This window comes from Sceloporus undulatus, chromosome 2 (genome assembly GCF_019175285.1).
Source record: "Sceloporus undulatus isolate JIND9_A2432 ecotype Alabama chromosome 2, SceUnd_v1.1, whole genome shotgun sequence".
In the NCBI taxonomy this organism is placed as follows: Eukaryota; Metazoa; Chordata; class Lepidosauria; order Squamata; family Phrynosomatidae; genus Sceloporus; species Sceloporus undulatus.
Window position 1 is genome coordinate 262,682,526 of NC_056523.1, and position 24,555 is coordinate 262,707,080.

The 24,555-nt window shown below is 36.7% G+C and overlaps 1 protein-coding gene across 2 annotated transcripts in view; it reads left to right on the top strand.

Annotated features, from left to right (window-relative positions):
* The window catches only part of CEP120 (centrosomal protein 120), a 44,525-nt gene extending 20,919 nt beyond the window's left edge, over nucleotides 1-23,606 (top strand). The window contains exons 12-20 of one of the 2 annotated variants that reach the window (XM_042454108.1): nucleotides 2,466-2,562; nucleotides 2,641-2,793; nucleotides 4,725-4,814; nucleotides 6,191-6,283; nucleotides 6,864-7,025; nucleotides 8,214-8,336; nucleotides 11,822-11,920; nucleotides 22,163-22,308; nucleotides 22,967-23,606. In XM_042454108.1, coding sequence (XP_042310042.1) covers nucleotides 2,466-2,562; nucleotides 2,641-2,793; nucleotides 4,725-4,814; nucleotides 6,191-6,283; nucleotides 6,864-7,025; nucleotides 8,214-8,336; nucleotides 11,822-11,920; nucleotides 22,163-22,308; nucleotides 22,967-23,204 — 1,201 coding nt within the window. In that variant the 3' untranslated portion in view covers nucleotides 23,205-23,606. The remainder of the gene's footprint in view (nucleotides 1-2,465; nucleotides 2,563-2,640; nucleotides 2,794-4,724; nucleotides 4,815-6,190; nucleotides 6,284-6,863; nucleotides 7,026-8,213; nucleotides 8,337-11,821; nucleotides 11,921-22,162; nucleotides 22,309-22,966) is intronic. The other variant, XM_042454109.1, reaches the window with a different exon arrangement.
* The last annotated feature ends 949 nt before the right edge of the window (nucleotides 23,607-24,555 follow it).

Here is a 24,555-nt window from a genome sequence, read left to right on the forward strand (position 1 = left end):
TAAATCATATCAATTATTCTTAAAATTCTGCCAAAGTTTTGACTTGATCATAGTCTCTTTCCAAGCTTTCTTTATAAATTCCCTGTATTAACCCCCCCCCCCCTTTTTTTCTCTATCCGATTCTCATCCTTTCCTCTACACTCACTTCTTGTTTATTTTCTCTTTCCTCATTCCTCTTCTTCCTTACCTGTGGTAGAACTCTTAAAAGGATATACACAGTTAAATTTACAGAAGTAATTTTGAACTTGTACATGTACTGTATCTACAAAGGCACCAAATATAGTTTTCTTGTTCTGTCCTTTGAGCATTGCCTGCTGATTGTAGAGACTCAGTTATATCACAGAACCTAGTTATCGACTTGTGTGGTTTTCTAACACTGGGTGAATATGTCTGCATTTCAAAATAAGGTTTCTACCATCTAATTCTTAATATTCTAGCATGTTTCAACATTGTCTCCAAGGATAAAATATGCATAATAATTGTACCAGCCCTACTAGCCACTAGATGGCACTCCTTAAAACCTAATAATGACAAACACTTCATGTCCAATATTTTTTATGAACTCAGAGTGAAGAGGCAGTAGTAATTAGCATTAAGCTGATTTATTTTAAAATCCATAGATTTTTGGGAGGTTTTCAGGCTATGTGGCCAAGTTCTGGAAGAGTTTATTTTTGACATTTTTACCATATATCAAAGGAGTTACAGACAGAATAGGGAAAACTGGTGAAGAAACACAACCTCCATATGATCTACAAACTGACCACAAAAATCCAGCAAACGCTGCACTCAACAAAGGACCGAAAAGAACCTGTCACAGCCACAGGAGTTTACCGCATAATAATAATAATAATAATAATAATAATAATAGGATTTATTTATATGCATAGCATGCAGCTGCAGACAGGTCTACATAAGGACCACCAAATGCATTATTCAGACATGAATCAAGGAACACGAGAGACACTGCAGATTGGGTCAGCCAGAAAAATCAGCAGTAGCAGAACACGTTATAAACCATCCTGGGCATAAAATGCTATTTGAAAATACTGAAATTTTGGACCATGCCAGCAATTATCAGGTCAGAATGCACAGGGAAGCCATTGAAATCCACATGCACTTAGACAACTTCAACAGTTTACCTTAGAGTAAACAAAGTTTGGCTGCCAGTCCTGAAAAACACCAAAATCAAGACCCAGCCCACGCAAATGAAAACAACTCAGGGTCAGAGGTTTTTCCCAGCAGACAGTGGATCACTAATTGCCATTCGACAACAGACCAACACACAGATTAACATGTTAAATCACTTCCTCTCAACCAAGGATCACACAGTATATATACCCCACCCACTTCCATGCCAGCATTCTCTGAAGATGCCAGCCACAGCTGCTGATGAAACGTCAGAAATAAACTCTTTCAGAACATGCCCACATAGCTGGAAAAACCCACAAAAAATTACTTATGGTATGTTTTTGTATGGTAAACTATTTAAATTGGATTTTATGAAAAGCTGGAGAAGAGGAAGTTCAACAAACACAACAAACTGTACAAGACTTGCTGTGGATAGTATGTTTCATCTTTTAAAGATTTATTGACAGTTCATGGTTCTGTCACAATTTAATAGTATTGAAAGAGTCAAAGGTATCATATTTTATAAACAATAATTATGAAACAAGCTAGTACTCAATTTCCTATTTGGAAAAGGGTTCCAAGGGGAAGAAAACTTGTTTCCAGCCTGAATACAGTGGGAAAAACGGAGAGGTTCAAAGCAGCATTCAGAAGAAAGAGCCTGAAAGTACACAAGATTGGAAAGAACAAAGGGACAGACATCAGACAAATCTAGCTGACAATAAATAACAGCCCCTGGATTGTTTGGGAGTACAGACTATAGAGACCCAATTAGAAATTGATGTCTATGATGTCTTAAAGAAAGGGTGACATATTTTGCTAGTGAAAAAGATGTCAGGTTCTTTTGCCCCCTTTAATATATGCTAAGCTCTTTTAGACCTAAGCTCTTTGTTGGCAAAGAGGAAAGAACCTCTCAGAAATATAAAGGGTCTTTTCTTCAGAAAAATAAATGTTCTTTTGGGTAATTCTAATCCTAAACTATTGGATGGAATTGAGTGATCTTTGACAATCTGAAGGGTGCCTGTAGCTATTTTGAACCTTCACTTACACCCCACCACCACCAAAAGAAAACCCCACTCTACTCATTTTTCTCCATAGTTGAACTGTACATTCTGTACATGTATCTTATAGTGGAAGCCTCACCTAAATGAGCAAAAATGTAGTTGTGATGGTGAAATTGTACTTGAAGCTTTACAGTAAAAAGATACGTTTATAGATCCAGTTCTACTGTATATATTATTTTTTGCAAGTTCAGTTTTCTGTTACATACATGTAATTGTTCCATTGCAAATAAATAACAATAGGTAGCACTATTACTCTATTTTGTGTATTTCTTATAGGCCAAGCAACAAGATTGCAGATCTTTCATACACAGTGACTCTAGAAGATTATGGGCTTGTGAAAATGCATGAGGTTCTGGTGTCTGATTCTTCTTGTGTAAGTGGAAATACATCTATTTGTGTTTTGAAACAAACAATGTAATTTATTATTGCCTGAAATCATTTCCATACTTAGTCTTTAGGTAAGGATGAGCCAACGCTAGTTCCTCCACCTCAGCCACGTAATGTTGCTGAAGCCCAGCCAGAGCCACGAGAAACTCTAGAATATAAAGCAGCGCTTGAACTGGAAATGTGGAAAGAGCTACAAGAAGATCTTTTTGAAAATCAGGTTCTTTTCCATTTTTTATAACTGTTACTCAGAATGTGGGCCCATTCTATAGAAGGAGTTATTGTTAAAATAATGTATTTTATGTATAAGAGTTGGTTACATTCTAACTTTCTGATGTATATGCAATGTTAAAACTAAAATGAATAATAAATTCAAAAAATGTGCAAATAACACTATAATAAAAAAGCAGATGCTATTTCAAACATTAAATAAAACTCATGAACAAAGCACCTTCCTAAACAAGAAGATTACTGGGGTACAATAAACTTATGGCAAAGATGATCCCAGCTACCTCAGTGAGGCAAAAGCATTCCACTGTTTAGGTGTGGCCATTTAGGTGTGGCCCCATTAATCATACCTTTGACATAGCTGGGATGCACAATGGCTGTCAGTCAGATCTTAGGACACACACAAGCTGTATATGAGAAAATAATCCACAAAATGGTTTGAACTCAAACTACACATAGGGCTCTGAAATTTATCACCAAGACTTTGAATTCTTCCCAGAAAAAAAATTTGTAACCAGTGCAGTCCTTGCATTTCATAAATGAATATTCAGCAACACTTTTGTTGCTGCATTTTGGATCAGTTGCAGTTTCCAAAGACTCATAGAATCATAGAGTTGGAAGAGACCACAAGGACCCCTGCCATGCAGGAACTCCCCATATTCAGGCCATTTCTATAGACCTGAAGTCTAGTTCTGTACAAGTCATGTATTGCTATGGTCATGATTGATCTCATCAGGAACAAGTAGATGTGCTTGCATTGTTGAGAAATCCCTGTGCCAGACAGACACATTCTTCTCCTTCAAACGAACACATTCAGAAGCCAGATTAGAATTGCTCTGCATTCATGGTCAACTTCATCTAAGTTATGTTTCAAATGAATGGATGAATGGGGAAAGGTTTTTCTTTTTCCCCCCTGGTTTTATTCTGTTTTGTATAGAACACAATTCTTTAGGTGTAGGTTTGTGCATTTATGCAATATATTTGTGTGCTCGGCAGGCCTGTTATCGAATGGGTACTACTAAATACTAAATGCACCAGATTCTGCTCTTTATAGAAGGGTCCAGGTATTTTTAGGCATGTCTAAAAGGGGATGCAGTAGCTAACCAGTTAAGATGCCAACTGATGATCGCAAGGTTTCATGATGGAATGAGCTCTTGTCACTAGTCCCAGCTTCTACCAACCTAGCAGTCCAAAAGCATATAAAGGTGCAAGTAGATAAATAGGTACCATTCTGGTGAAGGTAACAGCGTTCCGTTCAGTCATGTTACCCACATGATGACAGAGTCATATTTGACAACGCTGGCTCCCTTGGCTTAGTATTGGAGATGAACACTGTCTCCTACAGTTGGACACGACAACCTTGTCAAAGGGAAAACCTTTATTTTTAATAGGCTGCTAAATCAAGTCACAGCCAGTATGAAACCATTAGGTATCATATGTTCATTCATGTGTTGACATGAAGCAGAAGAGGATCTCTGTGAATGGTTTGTTTGTTCTTTTGTACCCAAGAAATATCTTCTGCATTTCCAGTTCTTGATATTAAAAGTTGATCCTCGCTAAGTGAGATGAAAACTCTTCTGTCTGATGGGCTATACCTCTGTTATAATGCAGTTTGCCTGAAGCCAATGTCTTCCAGATGTTTTGAGCAATAACTGACAACAGTTACAACAACAGTCCCCTTCTTGGAATATGATTGTTGTCCAATATCAGAAATTTTAGTGGTACAATTATAAGTTGGTTTATCACATAGATTCCAAATAGAATGCCATTCATTCATCTATTCACTGTATATGAGAAATTTATTAATGATTTTTATAGTTTCTTGCAAAAGGAAGTTTTCTACAATAATATTGATTTAATTTCTGTGTATCTTTTAATATTTTTTCTATATAGGTCCTTTAAAATTGTTTGTGTTCTTTGCAGCTGAAGAAGAAGGAGTTGGCTCATATGCAGACTCTTGCTGAAGAGTGGAGAAAAAGGGATCGAGAAAGGGAAGCACTGGTAAAGAAAAAAGTAAGATTTCTTTTCCTCTAGATTTCTCAGATGTTGATGAACTATTAGGATTATTCACAATAATGAGATGCATTTGTTTATTTACCAAAAGCAGGCCCAGAAGTGTTGTGCAACCTATAAATTATACAAAAAACAAAACAAAGATAGCAAAGATACTCCACAATCAAAGAGATCACCTAGAGATATCAAAAGTTGTTGATTAAGAGTTGTTGAGCTGTATGTTTTCCCTTCTTGTTGAGGGTTGAAGAAGGGCAACTGATACTGTAGTCAAGATCCTATGCACTTCTACCATTGCATAAATACAAAGGGGTATTGTAAAGTTTTAATTATCACATTTTTAAAAAATTGATAGAAAATTTGTTTTGATTTGTAGTTGTTAATTAGTAGTCACCATCCAAATTTATACATTTTCCCCAGTGTTTCTTGACTCTCCGAATACTGTTATTGTAGAAATCTGCAGGTTGCACCTTTCGAGGATTTTACACTTTAGTCGCTTCTGGCACAACTTGTCACAAAAATAAAGCACCCAATGAGCTGATTTTCTCAACATCATGCACTTAGGGACCAATGATGACACTGACAAAATTTCATCAATATACCATAATAACTTCAGGGTGATAATTATTACTTTATGATACCCCCTTGTAAGGCACAATCTACAGACTTTAATAATATCAATATCAGGTATTCGGAGGGTCAAGAAACGCTGGAAAAAATGTGTACATCTGGGTGGTGACTAGATAGAGATACGTTAACAACTACAAATCAAAACAAACTTTCTGTCAAAAATTTTTAAAAGATGATAATTAAAACTTTATGATATCCCTTCATATGCACCAGAACTGGAGCCCATAGTTGTGAAACCAGTTGCACAACAGCTCCATTGCCTTAAGCTCACCTGTTGCTCTACAACCCCACTAGAACCCCACCAGAAGTGAGGGAGAGGAACGTGTCTATCCTTGTGAAATGACTGGTTCCATATGTTTATAGTCTGGAAGTCTTACAGTACACTTTTGTATGTGTCTACCACCTATCCATGATTTAAATGGGATTGGACTTCAAGAAGTTTAATAAGATTACGGTCTAGGTCTTCTTTAAGTATATTAGCAGAATGTGTGCATGTGTAAAAGCTGTCAGACTTTCATAAATTTTCATGGGATTTCAAGCTTATTTGAGATACTTTCATTGCAAGAATTTTTCTGCACTAAAAGGAGAAATAAGTTGTTATTTGTGCTGTATATTTGACACCCTTCGAATCGTACCATATGTTTTATCTTTTTTGTGCTGGCCAAGTGCCATAATAAATGCATTCAATAAGTTTTTATTTATATTAGAAATATTTCAATTCATTCTTCCTTAACCTCCTTGTATTCTAGGTTGCAGAATATACAGTTTTGGAAGAAAAGCTTCAAAAAACTTTGACTGATTTAGAGAAACGTGAAAAACAACTTGTCAGTGCTGAAACTGAGGTAAACATATACCAAAGAATGTATTGTACTATGGGAAAACCAAATCTTTTAGTTAAAAATATTCCAATTCAATTTAGGCCTTGTGCTTCGACTATAATTATTGCCAGCTGTTAACATGTTTGGTACATAGTTTGGGTTGGAGAGGTGTGGGTGTTCATTGGCAGATGGTTGAAAGCCTTAAATATGTGAAAATGTTTAAAATGATACAAGTTAAATCTTGTATCCATTCAATATTTCTGCACAAAAATTTGTAAAAGCTTTCCTTTTAAAACCCTCTGGTATAAAATTAGTTGAGGAAACACTGGGTATAGCAAGAAATGAGGACACCCCCCTCCCCTCATAACTGTAAGGGTGTTCAGGAATATATGTGAAATATGTTAATCTTGTGCTGTAGTTGTGTGTTCCTTGCAGTCCCTTCCAACTCCTTGATTATGTAATTTTATAACTAAAAAGGGATGGCTCTCGCCCTCCCAGAGGATGGCTCTGAAAGGAACAGTCAGTATATGTACTAAATGAGGCAATACAGGTCTATATCAGGAAAGCTTGTGGTGTTGAAACTACTGTTTTAAAACATTTTAAGCTCCAAAGATTAAAGAAAGACCTGCTAGCAGAGCATGAACGAAATTGCCAGGAGCTTCAAGATACAATTAGACGCATCAAAGAAGAGTGTGCCCATCAGGTTGAACTGGAGAGATCAAAGATCAGGCAGTTGGAAGAGGACAAAGTTCATTTTCATCAACAAGTGAGTGAAATTTATTTTTTAAGGTTAGCTAGATAATTAATGCCAGAAATTGATACAATGTTTTAAAAAAATGTTGACCAGAAGATCCAAGTTTGAACCATACCAATAAGCTATCAGAGTGTAGTGGTCCCTAAAGGCACCATTAAATGTGCTAAAAACCAAAAGAGAGATGTGTAGAAAATGTAAAATATTTCATGATAAGACTAGGAAGAGTTGCTTCCATTTGTAGGAACATCTCTGGATTGAAGGCCTTTGCACTCATGAAAGAGTGCCTACTGATCCAATGCATTAGTTCTTATATCTGGACACTTGGATTTCTGTTTATTGCATCTACATTTCTGTTTTTCACTTCTGCTCTGCTATGTTGTGAAGGAAGAAGTTGTTTAAAGAAATGCATTCATATTTATTCCTAGCCTTGTAAATTCCTTGACCACAGCAGACATTTATATGCTGCTTTCCAGTTACTAGTCTTAAGGGAGGTAATAATAATTGAAGCACTAAATTGTGTGAAAATACTCAGTCCTTAATATTTTGGTGGTGATATGTTTAAGATCAAGGACAAGATAAAGCTAGCAGCATGTAAGGCCCAAGAGAAGAGTGGCAGAGATGCTGTAGACTATTCATAGGCATTCCACACAACAGGCAGCCATCACTTTTTAGTCTCTTTACTTTGCAAGATAGTGTTGCCAGTTTATGATCAGCCATAATACAGTCTGTGAGCCAAGTACTCTGGAATTGAATTTATTATGGCAGAAGGCCTTCTACTAATGTGTATTTTCATATATCATACAAGAATGTTTAAAGTTGAAAGTTCTATCTTTGAAAAATATCCTTGATTAATTTTGTATATTGCTATTATGAAATAAATGCAGTAACTTCAGGAGCACAGACTTGACATAAATTGCATTTTTGGACTTATACTTCTAGCCAGCACCACTATATTCTTCAGATGATAGTATTCAGAACATGCATCCTGGTTCATCTCTCTCTGTATTCTCATAACATGAGTAGGGAGGTATTCAAGTTTCACTGCTTGCACTGTTATTAAGAGTCATTAAAAGCTATTTTAAGATGTATAGTATTATGGCTTCTGTTTGGTGACAGAATGTTCCCTACCCGCTGTTTACACTGTTACTGTCCAGATGTAAAACTATTGAAGTACTTTTATTTCTTTTAAAAAAAACACAGCTGAATGAAGCAGAAAGCAAATTTAAGGCTCTGGAGAAAGAGTTTCAGCAATACAAGGAACAGCAGAGCACTAAACCAGAAATCCGACTGCAATCAGAAATAAGCATTTTAACATTAGAAAAGGTATGTCTCTGCTGTTCTAACAAATGTCACACATTGATTGTTCATTTTACAATTCTCCATTTTTTTCAATAATTGGTAATAATATTTTACAGCAAATAAAAAAAATTATGCTTAAGAAACATGTGAAATACACTTCATATGAAATTCATTCCCAGGCATGGAAAAGATAAACATAAACAGCAATTGAGTATGCCTTCTGAAGGTGTTGTAGCCTTGTCAGAGGTGGAGATTCTGAGTGGTGAAACATCTAATGAGAACCCCTGTCCTTTCCAGTTCAACCCTAGTAGTATTTTCTAAATTATTGTATTTATGATGAGATTTCTAATAGAGGACACTTAAAAATGAGGTTCTGATTAAGAACAAATTTTGCTAATCATTCTGAGGCCTTGGTTTTACAGTTATTCCTATGTTTGCATAGAAAAAATAATGCAAAGTGCTTGAATGCAAGCAAAGCATTCTTAATTCATGACATTTTGGCCATTTTAGTCTAAGCGAGCCCTGGGGATCTCTCTTGTTGTATCAGTAGAACTTAACATCATTTAGACTTGATTCTTTTGATAGCGTGGGTTTTTTAAAAAAAATTCTGACAGAAGATGTCTGACATTACTGAATGTATTTATTTTCTTAATTTTCAAAAGTTTGTGCCCTGGACAGCATACATGTAGTTTACTAAAACAGGCTCTTTTTGCTTGGCTGACAAGTAGTTCTTGTCCCTTTTGGAGGATGGTATTGCAAAGGATGAAGAAAGAGCTGCTGTAAAACTGTTCTAATTTCAGGCATGCTCTCAAATTCCCAGACAGTTACATAGGCTACAGCTTCAGGGTTTTGTTTTGCTTTTTTGCCCTGGAACTGATTCCTAGAAACACTGAATTCTTCCAGTTAAGTTGGGATGCTGGTTGTTTTTAACAGTCAGATATTATCCACGAATGACATTGTGTATGAGACGGCCTACTTTATTTAAATTGTTTTATTTGTGATATCACTAATTACCTGATAGTGTAGCAATAGCAAGTACATTTTTATACCACTTATCAGTGCACTTAAGCACTCCCTAAGCGGTTTACAAAGTGTAAGCTAATTGTCCCCAACAATCTGGGTACTCATTTTAGCGACCCCAGAAGGATGCAAACCTGAGTCGAGCTTGAGCCCCCGGCTAGGGTTGAACTTGCAACTTTATGGTTTGTGAATGAGTGGCTTCAGTAGAGTCATTTAACCACTGCTCCACCAGGACAATACAATAGGACAGTGTAACATATACAGAGTATACAAGTTTAGAACAGCACATAGGGGAAAACCAAGGTAAGACGTTACATCACAAATAAATTGTTTTATTTGTGATATCAGTAGTTACATGACAGTGTAACCTAATAGGACAGTGTAACATAATACAATGTATACAAGTTTAGAACAGCACATGGTTGGGGGAAAGCCAAAGTAAAAATCTTTTTTCAGTAAATGTCTAAAAGGTGTCAATGTTAAGACTGTCATGATACAAACGAAAGATCATTCTACAGGGTAGGCAACATGACAGGCAAGGCCTGTTTTCATGTTGCCGCTTAACAGAAATCTATAAGCTATGGCATGGATAATAGGTTCTTCCCTGAAGATTGTAATAGCCCTAGGAGGTTGATTAATGAAGAGACATTTCTTGAAATAACAGTAACCCAAGTAGTAATACAGCCTTTCATACTAAAACTTTGATTCTTTGCAGACTAGCCTGCACAGAATAAGTTCTATCACAGGGCACCACAACTTTAGCACAGGTGTGATAGGTACATGGTAAAGCACCCCAATCCATAACCTGGCTGCTTCATTCTTTATTAGTTGCAACTTCAAAACCAAATGTAAGCACAGTCACATGCAGCATTTATGACAGATGTAAAGAGATCTTGTAGCACCTTTGAAACTAACTGAAAGAAAGAGGTTGAGAGCATGAGTCTTCGTAGACTAAAGTCTACTTCCTCAGATGCATATGGTCATTCATGACAGTTATCCAGTCTTGAGGTTGGAGAGCATCTAGTGGCAATGATAGATTCTACAAATTGCTCCACTATAGCACCACAGCTATTAGGTACAGTATAGTGTTACCACAGTGCCCTCCCTGTAGTAACATGGAGTGTGGTTTTTTTTTTAAAAATGATGGTCAATAGTGTCTCCCAAACCTTCTGAAAGAGCTGTTATGCATCTTGATGTGTTCTGGGGCTTTGGGCACTTCTTCACTTGTTTCAGGCCTGTATAGCCTATTTTCAAATAGATACTTCTTGTTCTGGAAAATAAAACTTGTGAGGTAGACCCTATAAATCTGCAAAGAGCAAAATGACTGGTAATGTTATCCCAGAGTTATCCTAGGTAATGTTATCTTAGGTCATACATGGGTTGTTTGTTGTTTCCGATTCACATCTAATTAAAGAAAAGTAATGTGTGTTATCAGCATAACTATGTACCTTTCCCTAATTATTACATCCAGAGTCTTCATATAATAATATATAATACTGAACACAAGATGTTATTTTGAAGCACCTCATAGAAAGATGGTAGTGGTACAAGCATATTGTCCACCAGTGTTCTTCTGTGAAAGGCATGAGTGTAAAAATGTCCCCCACCTCCAAACCAGAGTCAATGCAGGAGAATACCAAGGGCAGAGGTATGCAAAGCTTATGGGAAAGTGTGTAAAATTAACATTCCCAATGTTCATTTCCCAGTAAAGATAATCTATCAAGGTTACCAAGGCTGATTCTGTCCTCTAACAAAGCCAGAATCCAGACTGGAATGGCCAATGGTTAGAGATGATGTGAGTTGTAATCCAACAGCATTTGGCTATAAGTTTCCCATACCTGTTCATCTTCTTTGAGGTTCCTTACTGAAAGCTGCTAACTTCAAATGCCAAATTCAATTTTGTATCATGGGCTCATGAAGTCTGAATGTGACTTCTGTCTCTAGACCCAGAAGCTATGAGTATATGACTTTGTCTTCTATAGCTGAAGTAGAAGCAAGTATCGATAGAGAGTTTTAAAGGCCTAATGACAGTGAGGCCTTTTCTGAGAGATAAATCAGTTAATAACAGAGACAAACTGAAGACTTGAAAGGCATAGTCTAGCCAAATTAAAAGGCATATATATTAGCTACAAATGTAAGGCTAAGACACAAAAAGACATAATAAATTAAGCAGATATATGAATAGCTAATGGTTGTTATATAAATGAATGTTATCTTTGATTCCTTTGTAGATGTTTAAAAACTGTTTACATTAACTGTCTTGAAATACAGACTTCACCTAGTTTCATAGTGTTTGACAATAAAAATAAGGCTATTGCTTAAACAAGGATATGCTTGTGTGCCACAATATTTACATCAAATTCCATAACAGCTTTAGTTGGAACAAGATATACTAAACAATTTTTGTAATCCAAGTTCTGTATATATACTTGTGTAAAGATTATTACTACTGTTACTTTGTCCGTTGATAGTATTTTGTTCTTTATTAGGGAGACCTTGAAAGGAAGTTAGAATCAGCCACTAAGGCAAAGCTACATTACAAGCAACAGTGGGGACGAGCTCTGAAGGAACTAGCAAGACTGAAACAGGTATGTAACTGATAAGATGTATGAACAGCAGAATGAGATGGCATCATCCCTTGTGACAGAAGCAAAGCATATCATACTGGATAAGTCTAATAAGTTTAGCTTGGCAGTTTTACTATGATCATAGAAGGCATTGTGCACTTATGGGGTGGTAATATCTCTTCTTTACATCAGCCTTCAATTTTAGGAACACCTTTGAATTAAATTTAAGAATTTAGGAACATAAGAAGAGCTTTTCTGGTTCAAACCAAAGACCTATCTAATTCAACATTCTGTCCATATAATGGTCAGCTGTTTGCTTGTGGAAAGCCTGTATTAGAGCATATCAATTTATATTCAATTTTGGAGTGTGTATGGAATTCACTTTGACCCCAAGCTGACCTCTAGGGGCACCACCATTTCTCCAAAGCAGAGATGTCATGTAGGCAGCTTGCAAAGGAGGGGGTAGGAGCCCTAGAGATGAGACTGGAAATTCCCCACAGGAAGTTTGGGAGTTGCTACACAAGAAAAACCATCTCCTCAAAAACGAGTACAATACATGCTGTTTGTTTTCAGCCTCACACCTAATGGCCCAGTGATTAAGTCAATGGCCATCTATCTATTCATCTGTTTGCCTTCCTTGATTGTGTTCAGATCCAAGTGCATCGGCTCAGTCTATTCTTCACCCTGATTTAACAAAAGCCCAGGCCTTCATACACTTTGTCTTGGCTGCAGTTAAGCCATCAAGTTCATAGCCAGGGTCTACAAATTTTCTATATAAGCCTCAGTCTAAGCACACACTGGTGTGCTACATTCAGAATACATCCTGGCTTCATGTCAGACTGAACTCTATTTTAGTTCCCTCTGCCATTTCCTCCCACATTTCGGCGGCCGTGTCATCTCATCATCTATGTCCACATCTGGTTCCCAGAGAAGCCTTCAGAAGTAAGTGTCTCCTGTATATTTGCCTCTCAACTCTCTCCCGATTTCCCTCCTTTACTTTCATTGAGAATTGCGTGTGTGTGTGAATGTGTGTGCTCCTTTTGCTGTGTTTGTTTCCCCCTTTTTAATAAATATTTGGACTTAATTGGAACAGTGTGTCTCAGCGTCATCTCTCAAGGGATTCTTGTGGACCTCTCGTAGACATCTCAGGACTTGGTCTCGTGAGGGTGTTGTTAGGACCCTACCTCTCAGCAGTTGAGCTAAATTCGGAAATTCCCTAATTAGATCCTTCCTAACACCTGCTAGTAAGACATGGGTGCACCTGCACTCTCTCTCTTTTTGTTTCCTAGAAACTGATACAAATATAGGTGTTTTGCCTCTGATACTGAAAGTGATAATGGTCATCCCAACTAGTAGCCAAACAATGAGGTCTTCTTTGGACTGTACTTATATATTTTAGCTAGAAATAGAATCATAGAGTTGGAAGAGACCTCAGGGACCATCAAGTCCAGCGCCCTGCCATGCAAAACACCCCCAAGAAATGGCCATCCTGCCTCTGTTTAAGAACCTCCAAGAAAGGAGACTCCATCAGACTCTGAGGGAGTTTGTTTCAGTCTAATAGCTCTTATTGTCAGGAGTTTCATCCTAATGTTTAGGTGGAAACTCTTTTCCTATATAGTGCACCCCTCTTTTACGCGGGGGATCCATTCCAGACACCACCACCCCCGCGTAAAAGAAATAGCACATATACTCAAGCCCCATTACAAGTAATGGGGCTCGTACTTGTGGCGGTGGCGGCGACATGTATGTCATGGGCGCATGCACCATTGTTTCTTCCGGCACATGGCACCGCTTCTTCCAGCACTGCTTTCAGCATATGAAAGCAGCGTATAATGCACCCACATATGACATGGGCACATTGTAGTTTGCATCCATTCCTGTGTTCTAGTCTCTGGAGCAGCAGAAAACAAGCTGGCTCCATTTTCAATATGATATCCCTTAAGACAGTGATGGCGAACCTTTTAAAGCCCAAGTGCCCAAATTTCAACCCAAAACCCACTTCTTTATCACTAAGTGCCAGCACAACAATTTAACCTGTTTAATTGCTTAATTAAACAGGTTTAATTGTTTAATACTGAGGTTTTAGTTATATTAACATCTTTTTTCTTAAAAGAAAAACACAATACAAACAACTTTTATTGAAAGGTAAAAACTTGCATTTTACATGCTTTTGAACAATTAATGAATAATTACTGGAAGGGGAAAAGAGTACACTGGTGCCTCGGGATACGAAATGATCGGGTTACGAAATTTCCGGGATATGAAAAAGTTGGATTGGCAAAAACTGTTTCGGGTTACGAAATATTTTTCGGGTTACGAAATTCATTTCGGCGCGAAATTCAAATGCTGCAAAGTGCAGCTATAGGCTTTCCAGTGCTAACGGAAAGCCTTTTCGGGTTACGAAATTTTCAGGTTATGAAAGGAATGGCGGAACGAATTAATTTCGTAACCCGAGGCACCAGTGTAACTGGAGGACAGGAGAACCACAACAAACTGGAGCAATGGTGGGCATGCCAACAGAAAAGGCTCTGAGTGCCCCCTCTGGCATGCATGCCATAGGTTCGCCACCACTGCCTTAAGATATTTAAGCATGACTATCATATCACTTCTTAACTTATCTTCTCCAGGCTAAACATACCAGATCCCTAAGTCGCTCCTCATAGGGCATGGTTTTCGGACCTGTCACCATTTTGGTCGCCCTCCTCTGGGCACATGTTTTATCTCTAGTATCGTGTGGATTCCGCTCCTGGATGATCAAGATACTTAAAAACCATAATTGGCTAGCCTGCTAATTTCTCTTCTGTGTCAGAAGTTGAAATAGAATGGTGTTATTTTTATTTCATTATTTTTTTACCCAGTAGGGTAATTATATCCTGTTCCATTTTTTGTCTGCATTCCTATAGATGATTGTTTGTATTACTGTTTCTTGCAAAATGCAAAGTGTATTACAAATGCTACTACATCCATCTTTGTTTAATAAGTTTGAGAAAAAGGACCAATATTTCCATATTTGAATTGATACATATTAGAATTTGAGCATTAGAGTTACTTAATTCATGGTTTTCTAAATCATACTCCAGTTAATCTGTATATGCATTGTGAGCACAAACTCAGTGACCTACACCAGTTCTTCATTGGTGATTTTGCTACAGGTACGTTAAGTTTATATAGATGCATTTATTCTTATATGGAGCCAATTTCATGGACCTTTCATTCATATTTGACTAATCTATGATGTTCTGTGAGCAAGAAGCTACAGCAAAACAGTTGTCTAAAGGCTGGTTTGGATAATGAACTAATCAATGATTGAGATTTGCTGCATGGCAGGGGGTTGGACTGGATTGTGGTCTCTTCCAACTCTATGATTCTATGATTAATTACTTTTACTTTTTCATCTCTCTCTCTCTTTTAATATTTAAATTTATTAATTATACAAAAATTAAACAATAGAAGATGGCTATAAATATTTTGTTGTTGTTAACTGCCCTCAAGTTGATCTCAACCCATGACGACCCTATGGATGAGACATCTCCAAAACTCCCTATCCTCTACTGCTCTGCTTAATTCCTGCAAGCCCGTACCCATGTCCTCTATGATAGAGTCCATCCATCTAGCATTCCTCTCTTTCTACTTCCATTCACCTTTCCTAGCATTATTGTTTTTTCCAATGAGTCCTCCCTTCTCATGATGTGTCCAAAGTATGGCCGCCTCAGCTTTTTCATCTTGGCTTCCAGGGAAATTTCTGGCTTAATCTACTCTAGGACCTATTTGTTTGTCCTTTTTGCTGTCCACGGGATCCTCAATACTTCTCCAGCACCACATCTCAAATGCATTGATTTTCTTTCTATCTTGTTTCTTAATTGTCCAGCTCTCACATTCATACATGGCAATAGGGAATAGGATGGCTTGTGCCCAGTTGTACATCTTTGCATTTTAGAATCTTTTCTAGTTCTTTCATAGTCGCTCTCCCCATTTCTTAATCTTCTTCTCATTTCCTGGCTGCAGTCCCGGTTCCTATCAATGTTTCATCTTAGGTATGAGAATTCTTTTACTGTTTCTATTTCCTCATTGTCTAGGTTAAATTTGTGTAGATTCTCTGCAGTCATTATATTTGTTTTCTTTATGTTCAGCAGTAGGCCTGCCTTTGCACTTTTTCCCTTCATCTTCCTTATAGGTGTTCCAGGTCTATGAGGTTTTCTGCTAGTACTATGGTGTCACCTGCATATCTTATTCCTTCCTCCTATTTTCACTCCTCCTTCTTCTGTGTCCAAGCCTGCTTTACTTACAATATGTTCCTCATACAAGTTGAACAAGTAGGGTGATAAGATGCAGCCTTGTCTGACCCCTTTGCCAATTGTTCTGATCTTGTCCTGAGTACAGATTCCTCAAGACTATCAGATATGTTGACTTTCCCATGTCTTTAAGGGCATTCCATAGTAGTCAAAGGCTTTGCTGTAGTCTGTAAAGCACATGCTGATTTTCTTTTGAAATTCCTTGGTGCGCTCCATTAGCCATTGGATGTTTTCAATGTGGTCCCTTGTGCCTCTTCCTTTCCTGAACCCTGCTTGGACCTCTGGTATTTCTCTCTCCATGTATGGCTGAAGTCTATGTTGTAGAATTTTGAGCATAATTATAAAAATGGACATTCAAAAGCACCACACATATATAATCCTATACAGATGAAATTGTTTGGAAAACATCAGACCATAGTGACAGCTGTTAAGGTGGTGAATTAACAGTTATATATTTTGTGTTAACAAAATCAGTAAAAGGGTAAAAGGAAGCCATTTTTCTTAAAAAGATTCTTGGTTTTGTTGTACTAAATTACATTTCATTTTATCAGATAGCTTCTCCATTAGCCATTGGTCCCAGACTCTTTTCCACCAATTATCTTGGGACACAAGTCCTGTCTTCCATGTTTTGGCCACTTCAAGTCGAGCTGCCATCAAGAGAAAAGTAATCAGCATTCTGTATCTTAAATATTTATTACCTATAGTATAGATTGAAAGTTCATATCTCTTAAGAAATAATTGAATGAGCATAGTAAAATCTTAGGTGACTCAGTTTTTGATCTACGAGATCAAGCCTATTAACATTTATTTCATGCTCTCTAGTAATTCTTAAACTTCTCTTGAGTGTCTGTGCTGTACATGTTAAAATTAAAATGGTTTAAAGAATTCCCTATTTGTTTTGAATGTGAAATCACAAATTTAGGGGCCTTAAGGAACGTTAAGTCTGCTTAACTTTTGATGATTTGTGTTCTTTTTTTGTTTAAGTTGGATTAATACCATGGTGATTTCACATTGATTCTGGTGAATAGCTTTGGGGTGGTACTTTGTGCCAGAAACTTGTCACATCAGAGCTCTCTAGAGAACTATACAAAACATTTCTGTTGTGAGAATTAAGCACAAAAAGCTGTATCTTGGATTGTTAATAAATGTTAATGACAAAACCCAGCTGGCAAGTCTTCAGAAAGGCAATCAAATACTTTGTTGCCATTGCCAAAGAAGTGTTTAAGCAGACTTTCATTAATCAAAAATGAAAAGTGTAGTCAAACTGTGAATTATAGATTCATGTCAAGCATGCAAGTATTTAGCATAATGTCCTTTTATTCTGTCTAATTGTTAGCCCTTTCTGTCCCTTATGCTTAGAACAAATAACATTTGTTTTCAATGCAAATGTTAAACATAAAAATAAAAAATACATCTGAAAATCCTCATACTTTAAACCTAATTATTGAAAACATAACCCACAATCAATGCTATTTTTTTTTTTAAAAAATGAGCAATTATTAAATAAAAAACATTGAGGTCAACTGAATTTGTGCCTACCATACCTTTTAAGGGTGGACTTTCTAGTTTGTTCAGTGGTTGCAGCTGTGATAGCTAATACACTAGCCATGAAAATGAAGATGGGGTTGATCCCATGATACCCAAAGATGTTCATAAAGGTAAGGAGAAATGCATTCGTTGCATGGCCATAGATGTGCTGGAGAGTAGGAACTAACAGAGGGAAGGAGTCTTATGGGAAGTAGCCATGCAGGGCTGTTTTGCAGCTTTCTTTTGTGATCATAATCTGAGATTTTTTTTCAGCATATCCTACTTAACACTCATATCAGGTACCGGTAGTTATAGTCTAGTTGTTACTTGTAGTTTGCATTGGGCTAAGAAGAAGGGGAAGCTTTGCAATGGTCAGGAGCTGGCAAATGAAAGTATTAATGCTAGACTTAAAGCAAAGAAGAGCTTTGGTGGAAACATTTGCTGCAAGTACAACATGGCAGTGGCTTTTTAGTCAGGGAACCATATTTTATAGGGAAGTGAACGTTAACAAACTACCCTTTTCAAAACTTCTTTTTCTGTGCTCATGCATTAAAAATTTTTCTGTGCTCATGCAATTTGTTGGTAACTCTTTCAACCTGAATCTCTTTCTCCTTAAATGTACAGAAATTATCTATTTAATTATTAAACATTAAAAAACTTCTTCTGAAGTGTGTGTGTGTGTGTGTGTGTGTGTATTTCAAAAGCACCAGTTCTCTCATTAGCCATCTCTTAGCCTTTCCACTATTCCTTAAAGTCCTGGACTGACCAGGATACAATAGGTCAGTTCCTCTGACAGGACTGTTTCTGTTAGTAGAAGCAGAAAGTAGGTGATGCCCCCCTCCCTGCCTCCCCGCAAGTGTCTGAACCAGCTCTAGAATGCAGATAAATCCTCCAGAACAGGTTCCAGGCAGGGCAGATGGCACAAGTGGGAAAAGAAAGCCCTGTTGCATAACCACCTGCTCCCAAGATGGTAGATTTAGGTCTGTTACCATCATATCATCTTTCTGACTAGAAAAAGAAAGTGTAGTAAATAAATAAGTAAGCAGAAGCATGTATTTGATACACTTGAAAATATGCATTGTAAATAATACATGAGTCTCTAATTTCACTGGGAATAAAACTTGAATTATGTTTTTACATGTTGAAATGAAAATGTTTCAGTGTTATTATCAGATGTGGGGATTCTGTATATATGGTCTTCCATTTAGGAAATTTGTAATTTAGGAGAGGGTTATTATGGAATTTCAGAAGGCAAAATAAAAATAGGTATGGATTTAAATATACTATTTTACATTTGATTTTAGGTTCTAGACAAGAAGATTACATATGCATGTTAATGTAAGAAATCCTAAATTGGAGACTCATAGCATATCGCTGTTGTAGTTATGGCTAGAAGAATGCTGCAATTCAGCTTTTAGTGATTACAAAGTGATCTGTCTGGCTTTTGAATGTTTCTGTAAAAACTCAAAGTATGTGCATTTAAGATAAGTGGTTATTAAAGAGTTTAAGACTTACCATTTTTGTACTCAGTGGATTTGCTCACAGCAAAACCAGTACATTTGTTTTAAACAAACACAGACTTTATTGGCTGACATAGGCTCTATCTTGTCCAGCCTCCTGCTTATCCTCTCAAAGTAATTAATGTGATTAATTTACAAGTAATTTAGCCAAGCAGAGGATGTAAATCTTTGTTTTAAAAAACAGTTAGAGGTCCAAGTCTTGGTTAAAAACTGTGTCTTGAAAGCCTCCAGACCCTCCTACTGGCTTGTCAGCCCTGGGTTATTTTCAGAAAACTTGAGTTGAGTTCCTTCGATTCAGTTGAAGTTTTTCCCACAGAATTGCTTGGTATGTACAAGTGGGGGAGTGAATAGTGGCCGCTATTTAGCCATTGTTTAGTCTAGTGTATGCATGTTTACATCTTCTCTCTGGATTTATAAGCTGCTATGACAAAACAAAGGTTGTTCTTGCTTGATTGAAGAGCCTCTTAGCTCTAGCACCTGGCAACATGCAAGGATCATTTTGTGAATTGATTTTTTTTTAATATTAGAGATTTACGACTTCTTTAAAAAAAATTGTATCAGTTCCAAATAAGAGATGAGACACTGTTGGTTTGTTTATTGCTATAGCATAAAAGATATCCCTTTCCAGTATTCTATAGAAAAACAAAACCTTATGCCAATGGCATTAGGAAAATGAGAAAGATATAAACAACAAGTATTCAATTATCCTGCTTCTTCCTACATAAATGAAGTTGTCCAATTAGTGTACCATGTTGTTGGAGTGCATAAATATGGACATGTATTTAAATTTAATAGAAGCCAGAACAAATGGGAAATAGAAATTTTAAGTGCAGCTTACCTGGTACTGTACATCTTTGCTACAACAAGTGATCTATCATGGTCAAAAGAAGTCCAGTGCCCTGTAACAGGAAACTTGACTCTGGAGATTAAAAGTTCCCTTTCGTGTTCACTTTCTGATAGGTTAGTAGATGCTGCTATTAGAAGAGAATCCTTTATTGTCTGGTAACATTCTGCTGTGAGCCACATGGCTGGCATGAGAGGTTAGCAATCTGTTTTGCCATATCATCACACCCAACTTTCATTTTTTCTCACTGGTCGAGATTTATGATGAGAGTAGATTCTCTTCATGCACCTGAGAATAAGGATAAAAAGCAATGAATTACAGCTAGTTGTTAGTAGAGGAACTGTTGTGTGGTGGAACAAGATTCTTAGTGAAGGACATTCCATGCCTCTCTTAAATGCCTCTTCAGAGAAACTAGATAATCTCACTGATTGGAGTAGATAACCTTGATTCCTTTGGTTCTGTGGTTTTATGAACACTGAATCACTTGAAGTGCTATTCAGATATAATAGGCTGTAGAAAATTAGAGCAGTAGATAAATATTTTCTATCAATATGTGGTTAACATAAGGTAATTGTATACTAATGAGAGTCATTGACATTGCTCTCAAAGGGTCATTGTGTGTGTGTGCGCGCATATGTGAATGTGGGTGTATGGAAATAAACCATTTTAAACTTCTGTTTGTGCAGTTCTAGATAAAATAGCCCTTAAAATAAGTTGCTGAAGGATTAAATGATTAGTGTAATTGTTTAAAGACTTATGAAACACAAGTAGCCAAGACTTTCTACCACTTAAAAGCATGTGTGATTTGCGGGCCAGTTCAAAAAAGTTTTAAATATTACAGGGATGCCCCTTCAAATGGCACACTCTTTCACTGGCCCCTTAAAGTAATGTTGCCCAAATAACCAGACCAGCTGATAAATTCTGAATAGAAGTTGCCTTAGAAAGTTCCAAGATACTTGATGTGCATTAAGCAGTTTTCAGCAACTGACTTGAAAGGATATGGTTTTCAGTACAGTGCTTCCTCGGGTTACGAAATTAATTCGTTCCGCGGCCGCTTTCGTAACCCGAAAAGCCTTCGTAAGCCGAAATGCCATAGGCGCTAATGGGGAAAAGCCGCGATTCCGTGTGAAATAGCGCCGAAAAGCACCAAAAATTTTTTCGTAACCCGAAAAAACATTCGTAACCCGGAACAATTATTTCCTATGGGATTTTTTCGTATCCCGGAAATTTCGTAACCTGGGTATTTCGTATCCCGAGGTACCACTGTAATTTTATGTGACTATTAAAACTATCATTGGATACTATGGTATGTTTCATGTTGCTTTGTATGAAATCAAGGTATCTGAAAGAATCTCTAGTTATGTGGCTCTCCATTTCAGCACCAAACATAGATAAGGTATGTTTTTGACCAAAAATCTGACTTGCAGTGTTTGTTATAAACTTTCAATCAATTCACCATACTACAGCCTTTTCAAACATTAAAAGAACATCTTTAACTAACGTTTTTAAAATTAAAACCTGTGGTGTTATCACAACTATGTTATGTATGCCTGATACGTACCACTAGATGGTTTGGACAACTTTGATTAAAAATTGTTTTAGGCCTTATAAAAATCTACATCATAGGCAGTTCAGCATGTGTTTTCCTTATTGTAATTTGGAGCAGGTGTAGAATCTTGGCTGCAGAAATAGGTTTCTTGTTTTCTTGATTACGTAGAAAGTTTTGTTTGGAATTTTGCAAAATTTAGAATTGATGCAAGACTCATCTGTCCTTTCTTCATAGTGAAAAAATGTCTTCTCTAATCCAGAAATGATGTCATAGATGTCAGTGTAATGTATTTACCCAGTGTTACCTTATTTTTTTTTTTTTTTGTTGCTTGTAAATTAACTTCAAAGGAATATTTTCCCCTTGCCGTTCTATTTATCGGCAGAAATGTTACTCTACTGTAGCATTTGTTGAGGGTTTCAGTGGGACTCTCCCATTCAGACTCCAGAGTCCGTTATTAAATTGGGTAAGCTATGAAGTAAATTTTGTGTACCTTTCTGTGAGATTTAATAGAATTTCTTTGCTTTTCCTTAGCGTGAGCAAGAGAGTGCGATGGCCCGTCTTAAAAAACAGCAGCAAGAACTTGAGCACATGAGACTTCGGTACCTGGCAGCTGAAGAGAAAGAACTGGGAAAGGCACAACGGCAAGAGCTAGAGGATATCAGAAATGAGCTGAACAGGTATTGTATCATTTGCTGGATTTTTACTTCTTCTCCTGAATAGGTGAAAGTTCAGCTGAGTCAAATTTAATTGGCTGTCAGTCCAGTAAAGGAACACAGCTTTCTGTCCCTTAGGTAATATTTGCCCATTTATAAAATGTAACCATCTTGTATTATAGGAAATCTATGCCAAAGGCCACCAAACCCAGTTTTTTTTATCTTGACTGCAGCAATATTACAGGAAGCCTTTTTTACCTCTTGTTTTAAGGCTTAGAGGATAGAAAACTGTGTTTAGAATCTAAGCAAACTTGTTTGCTACATAGAAAGACACATTAAGAGTGCCTTTTCTCATATTTCTGGTGAATATTGCACTTTCTGGTTTAAATAGCTAAGTGCTTCCAGTGCCTTTTGACCTTATTCTTTTATGTGTATTCAAACAATTTAGTTCTTATTAGAAATCATTCAAGTCACATAGACATTTAATCAAAGGTATTCTTGTCTTCTAACAATGGGCTGATGCAATAAACTAAGTGCTAAGTCTTTTAGTATTGGATATTAGTGTCTGTTTCCTTTCAGCTGTGATTTTCAGTTCTGCTGATTTCAGTAAAATTTCCTCCCTAAAACAAATTAGGTGGATTTAATGTGCATCATCTGAATGTGTTTGTTTTTCCCCCCTTAGGTTAAAACAAGAGGAAGACAAAAAGCAGTCCCAAGATACTCAAGATGTTTTGGGGATGCAGCTGCAAAATTCTCACATAAGGCAAGCGGATGAGAGTTTAGATGACTATCTTGCTCGTCTGATAGAGGAAAGGGATACCTTATTGAGAACCGGTGTGTATAATCATGAAGACCACATTGTAAGTGAGCTTGATCGTCAAATTAGCGAAGTCCTTGCTAAAAGAAGCAGAAGCAAGTAGCAGAACTTGCTGAACTGAATCTTCTTTATATTTTTTATGACAAGGATGCATACTTTAATGAATTATTACATTGTTCTGGATTCTGGAGGATTTGCACACATGCTCTGCTTTTATCTCCCAAAGCATCCTACGACATAAACATAAACCTATTCTATTTTCAGGAAAAGCATGGACTGTATTTTTAAGATTAGTTTGTAAATATTTCACTATTTATTTTTATAGGTGGTTGACTACATTTCCCCATCCTGTTGACACAGCTTGTTTTATTTATAGAAGATTTCTAAATTTCAGTTCTATATTTCTGTTCAATTTCTGATTGCTTGTTTTATAAGTATTTCTGTCCTTGATTGTTTTTATACATTTGTATCAAACCGGCATACCAATAAAATTGCACTAAGAAAAGTTATTGTCCCTTTTTTTGAAAATTGAATCTGCGTTTTATTTCATTATCTCCGAAGATGTTCATCCCATTGTACATTGATTTAAACTACTATTGCAGACATTCAGATGGCTGATTGGTTTCACCAGAAATTGTTTGATGAAGCTCTTAGTTTCTGCTAAAATGTAGAATCTTTAATGATGCCAGTTTAGTTCCATGTTTAGTCATTCTCAGAACAGGCCTGTTGAAATCAGTGGTATTTAGACTGTCAGTGAGTCTGCTTGAAACATGGCTGCATCTGACTCAAGCTAAGCAGTGCATACCTTACCTGTTCCTTTTCATGGGCCAAGTACAGTAAATAATGAGAAAATATTGCAGGAAAGTTTAGCAGAATATGTCCAGCTTTTTAAACATATGTGCTCATTTCTCTGTCTGAACAAACTCCATGAACTCCTAAATAACAGTAGATCTGGTTTACAGGTATTATTACCTGCCCCAGTAGCCACTCAATATGTATTGTTTTCATATTGTTTCATTGCTGAAATTTATGTATGCACTGGACTAAATCTAATGTTAGTCTTATTTGTTAGTCATGCCTAATTTATGTCCCATTGATTTCAGTGGGTCGGTTCTAGATAACATTTGATTTAGTCCATTGAATTCTATGAAGGAGGAGAGTATTGTGCTTGGAAATCTACTGGATGTATTAACTTTACTAATTGTGTACTCCCAATAAGGAGAAATCACACTGCCATTGAGATATTATTATGTTTAAATCTCCCTACCTAGGCAAAGAAGTCTTGAATGTAGCAATCCATAAATATATTGATGAATCATTCACGTTGGGTTTTCTAATTCTAAAAAGGCACTTTAAGAATGATGTATAGAAATCTAAGTAGATTGCACATTTACCAGACAAGAAGCTTTTTGTTATCTTCAAAACAGAAACATGAATAACTCAAAATAAAATAA